Source organism: Salvelinus sp. IW2-2015, unplaced genomic scaffold, assembly GCF_002910315.2.
Source record: "Salvelinus sp. IW2-2015 unplaced genomic scaffold, ASM291031v2 Un_scaffold4566, whole genome shotgun sequence".
In the NCBI taxonomy this organism is placed as follows: domain Eukaryota; kingdom Metazoa; phylum Chordata; class Actinopteri; order Salmoniformes; family Salmonidae; genus Salvelinus; species Salvelinus sp. IW2-2015.
Genome location: NW_019945836.1, coordinates 19,155 through 23,745, shown reverse-complemented (window position 1 = coordinate 23,745; position 4,591 = coordinate 19,155). Strand labels below are relative to the sequence as shown.

Sequence of the window (4,591 nt, the reverse complement as noted above, 5' to 3'; positions counted from 1 at the left end):
CCTGTACTCCCTGTTCACCCACGACTGCGTGGCCATGCACGCCTCCAACTCAATCATCAAGTTTGCGGATGACACTACAGTGGTAGGCTTGATTACCAACAACGACGAGACGGCGAGACTGCTGCTGGTAGTAGCATTCAGGTTAGCATGTGGCTAGCTACCATCCGCAAACAGCAGAGTTCTAGACAGTTTGGTTCTAGATGTTCAATGTCTACTAGGATGGTAAAGGTTTATCTTGATTTTGTGTAATAGCACGAGAAGTGCTGAACTCCTAATAACACGGCACCAGATACCCTAGTTTCAGACTCCTCATTTTCTTTACGCCTCTGGAGACTCTAGCCACTTCCATGCCAGTCGGAAATAACAGAGGTGTTATATCTCTAAACACTGCTGTTTTTCCATCCACTGTTGGAAGTAAGGATATAAGGGTAACCATGGTGGAGACTGGAGTTACTCTGACATTCTCACAGCCACCCTCCCTTCATTAGCAAAAAAAAAAAGAAATTGCACTGTATTGCCCCCGGACCCCCTCAAAAAGTTTTCAAAAGTGTGATAAAATACAAAATAAAATACCGCATCTCTGATTAAATAAAAAGATAGAAATGGTATACATAAATAAAGTCCCAAACCTCGCACCAAAAATTTATGAAAATAACAAACCAAAAAAAAAAAAAATCCAAGCTCTCCTCAACAGTGCAATACATATTTATAAAAAAATACACAATATAATTTATATAAAATATAACAATAAAGAGAAGTAAAATAAAGAGGGAAATGTTCTGTGTGTGTATACTGTATGTGGGTGAGCGAGTGGGAGTTGGTGCAAAAAGTCTCTTGAGAAGCAGGTGTGAAGAGTGAAGAGGGAAAATAGTCTCTAATGTGCAAGTGATTGTCTGTGGTCGGATGTTCTGGGAAGGGCTGTTTGCTTTTCGCTCTGACGGTGCTTTTTCTCCCCATTGGCTCCTCCGGTCTGCTGACGTTATCAGGTCCTCAAACTCACGGAAGATCCAGGGTGGGAAGGTTATTAAAAAGACATCGGGGTCCTCTGGGTCTGTCTCCACATTAGCCATCATATCTTCAGTTGCAAATCGCTGCTTCTCTTCAGCTGAGAGTTATTTTGGCCGAATGGCCATAGCCTGTGAAATTACAGGAGGCAATAAGATATTCTGCACAATAAACAAACGGTCTTGAACACTGGAATCAAAAAAAAAGAAAAAGAAAAGCACACCCTAAAAAGTGGAAAAAAAGTCTCAACTTTTCAAAACTCAGTACTGTATTTATAATGCAATGATTGGGCCGTTTAAAGGAGTGGACTAAGGTGCAGCGCGATTGGAATACATCTTTTAATTCAACGAAGAACACTTAAAAAACTAACAAAATAACAAATTAACAAACGAAACGTGAAGCCAACGTAGTGCTCACAGACAACTACCCACCAATATAGGTGGGGAAAAAGGCAACCTAAGTATGGTTCTCAATCAGAGACAACGATAGACAGCTAAACCCGGCCCAACACATAGAAATACAAATCATAGAACATACAACATAGAATGCCCACCCAAATCACACCCTGACCAAACCAAAATAGAGACATCAAATCAAATCAAATTTTATTTATTTGTCACATACACATGGTTAGCAGATGTTAATGTGAGTGTAGCGAAATGCTTGTGCTTCTAGTTCCGACAATGCAGTAATAACCAACAAGTAATCTAACCTAACAATTCCACAACTACTACCTTATACACACAAGTGTAAAGGGATAAAGAATAACATAAAAAGCTCTCTACGGTGACAGTTTGGTTTACATTCATAAACTAACCGAATGATAGCTCATTCCGTCTTACTCGATGCCCGGTGCAGTCGCTGGAGGAGTGCTCTGCTGTAGCTGCTGATGTTGTTGGCATAGTTGTCATCAGCTTTTCGTTCAGCTTTTCGTTCATATCAGTCGGTATCTGATCTGTTGTTGGAAATCCATGCCCTCGTTATGCATCGTTCCTTCGGAACTAATTGTATCAAGAGCCGCTTGTCTCCTTTGCTATATTTAAGTAGGCTTGGTTAGCTAGCTAATGTTAGCTAGCTAGCTACCAAGCTATCTGTTCTTCCACCAACATTGGGTAGCAAACGTTAGCTAACTTTGCTTGCCAGCTAACATTAGCTTGTTTTAGTCAAAACAGGAACGTGCGATTTCTTACTCCTACAACTAAAATAGATGCAACATGTTAACTAGCTAGCTAGTAACGCTAGTTACTGACTATATTGGCTGTGCTAATTGTACTTATCTATCTAGCTAGCTAGCTACTTCTGCTAACATTACAACTGCTACAGTGCTAGCTAGTTGAGATAGCTATGCTAGCTAGCTTGATTGCTTTGTTGACAAATAATAGGACTACTTTTTACCTTATTGCGGAGTCGAATTCGGAAGGTTGTGGTAGTGGGGTGTAGAGTACTGCTGACCATTATAAATGTTATCCGTAAACATTTCCGTGGCTTGGTGCGACGGGTAGAAATTCTGGGAGTTGTTCATTTTTAGCTACTTTAATACAGTCGAAGTCGGAAGTTTACATCCACCTTAGCCAAATACATTTAAACTCAGTTTTTCACAATTACCTGACATTTAATCCTAGTAAAAATTCCCTGTCTTAGGTCAGTTAGGATCACCATTTATTTTAAGAAATTGTGAAATGTCAGAATAACTAGTAAGAGCAGAATTATTTATTTCAGCTTTTATTTCTTCATCACATTTCCCAGTGGGTCAGAAGTTTACATACACTCAATTGTATTTGGTAGCATTGCCTTTAAAATTGTTTAACTTGGGTCAAACGTTTCGGGTTTCTTCCACAAGCTTCCCACAATAAGTTGGGTGAATTTTGGCCCATTTCCTCCTGACAGAGCTGGTGTTTAACTTAAGTCAGGTTTTGTAGGCCTCCTTGCTCGCACACGCATTTAAGTTCTGCCCACACATTTTTCCTATAGGATTGAGGTCAGGGCTTTGTGCACGGCCACTCCTAATACCTTGACCTTTGGTTGTCCATTAAGCCATTTGCCAAACTTTGGAAGTATGCTTGGGTCATTGTCCATTTGGAAAGACCCATTTGCGACCAAGCTTTAACTCCCTGACTGTGATGTCTTGAGATGTTGCTTCAATATATCCACATAATTTTCCTTCCTCATGAAGCCATCTATTTTGTGAAAGTGCACCAGTCCCCTCCTGCAGCAAAGCACCCAAAACATGATGTTGCCTAACCCGGTGCTTCACGGTTGGGGATGGTGTTTCTTTGGCTTGCAAGCCCCCTTTTTGCTCCAAAGCATAGCGAGGGTGCAATTATGGCCAAACAGTTCTATTTTCGTTTCATCAGACCAGAGGACATTTCTCCAAAAAGTACGATCTTTGTCCCCATGTGCAGTTGCAAATCGTAGTCTGGCTATTTTATGGCGGTTTTGGAGCAGATTTGACATTTGCTCAGTACGTTTTCGCTCTCTCTCTCTCTCTCTCTCTCTCTCTCTCTCTCTCTCTCTGTGTTTAGTTAGCAGTTCAACTACAGTAGTGTCATCATACAGTCATACTGTTTTCTCTCTCTCTCTGTGTTTGTTTAATAAGAATAATATAATATCAGATCATGTCTAGAGTTGTTGGTGTTACACTAGACTATATACTGAGTGTACAAAACATTAGGAACACCTTCCTAATATTGAGTTGCACCACTCTTGTCCTCAGAACAGCCTCAATTATTCGGGGCATGGACTCTACAAGGTGTTGAAAGCGTTCCACAGGGATGCTGGCCCATTTTGACTTCAATAATTCCCACAGTTGTGTCAAGTTGGCTGGATGTCCTTTGGGTGGTGGACCATTCTTGATACACACGGGAAACTGTTGAGCGAGAAAAACCCAGCAGCGTTGTAGTTCTTAACACACTCAATCCAGCCTGGCACCTACACCCCGTTCAAAGGCACTTGTCTTGCCTATTCATCCTCTGAATAGCACACATACACAATCCATGTCTTAATTGACTCAGAGCTTCAAAATGCTTCTTAACCAGTCTCCTCCCCTTCATCTACACTGATTGAAGTAGATTTAACTGGTGACATCGATAACAGATCATAGCTTTCACCTGGATTCACCTGGTCAGTCTATGTCATGGAAAGAGTGTCCTGAATGTTTTATACACAGTGTCTACTTGGTCTTTATGTCATAATGTGTGTTCTTCAGGCTGAGACGCAGGCCAACCAAGAGGCTGTGATGAGCGTGATGGAGGACCTATCAGAGCCAGAGTTTCAGAAGGAGGAGGAGCCAGCAGCCAGTTTAGCCACTCCCACACCCCAGCAACACACAGACCCTGCCTCTCCCACCATCGCCATGACGCCAGAGCCTGTTGCCAGGGGCCACCAGGCCACACCCAGAGATTCAGAGTACAAGGTAATTGTATAAAAAAAATGTAACCTCTATTTAACTAGGCAAGTCACTTAAGAACAAATTCTTATTTACAATGACGGCCTAGGATGGTAGAGGGTTTGGTCTGTCTGGTGTTATAATGTATAACATGTGTTTATAATAGGATGGTAGATGGTTTGGTCTGGTGTTATAATGTAT

At 41.5% G+C, this 4,591-nt stretch overlaps 1 protein-coding gene across 1 annotated transcript in view; it reads left to right on the top strand.

Annotated features, from left to right (window-relative positions):
- LOC112077441 (DNA (cytosine-5)-methyltransferase 3A) overlaps positions 1–4,553 on the top strand; it is a 45,858-nt gene extending 41,305 nt beyond the window's left edge. The window contains exons 3-4 of the mRNA XM_024143951.2: positions 4,211–4,417; positions 4,500–4,553. Of these exons, the coding sequence (XP_023999719.2) occupies positions 4,211–4,417; positions 4,500–4,553 (261 nt within the window). The remainder of the gene's footprint in view (positions 1–4,210; positions 4,418–4,499) is intronic.
- The last annotated feature ends 38 nt before the right edge of the window (positions 4,554–4,591 follow it).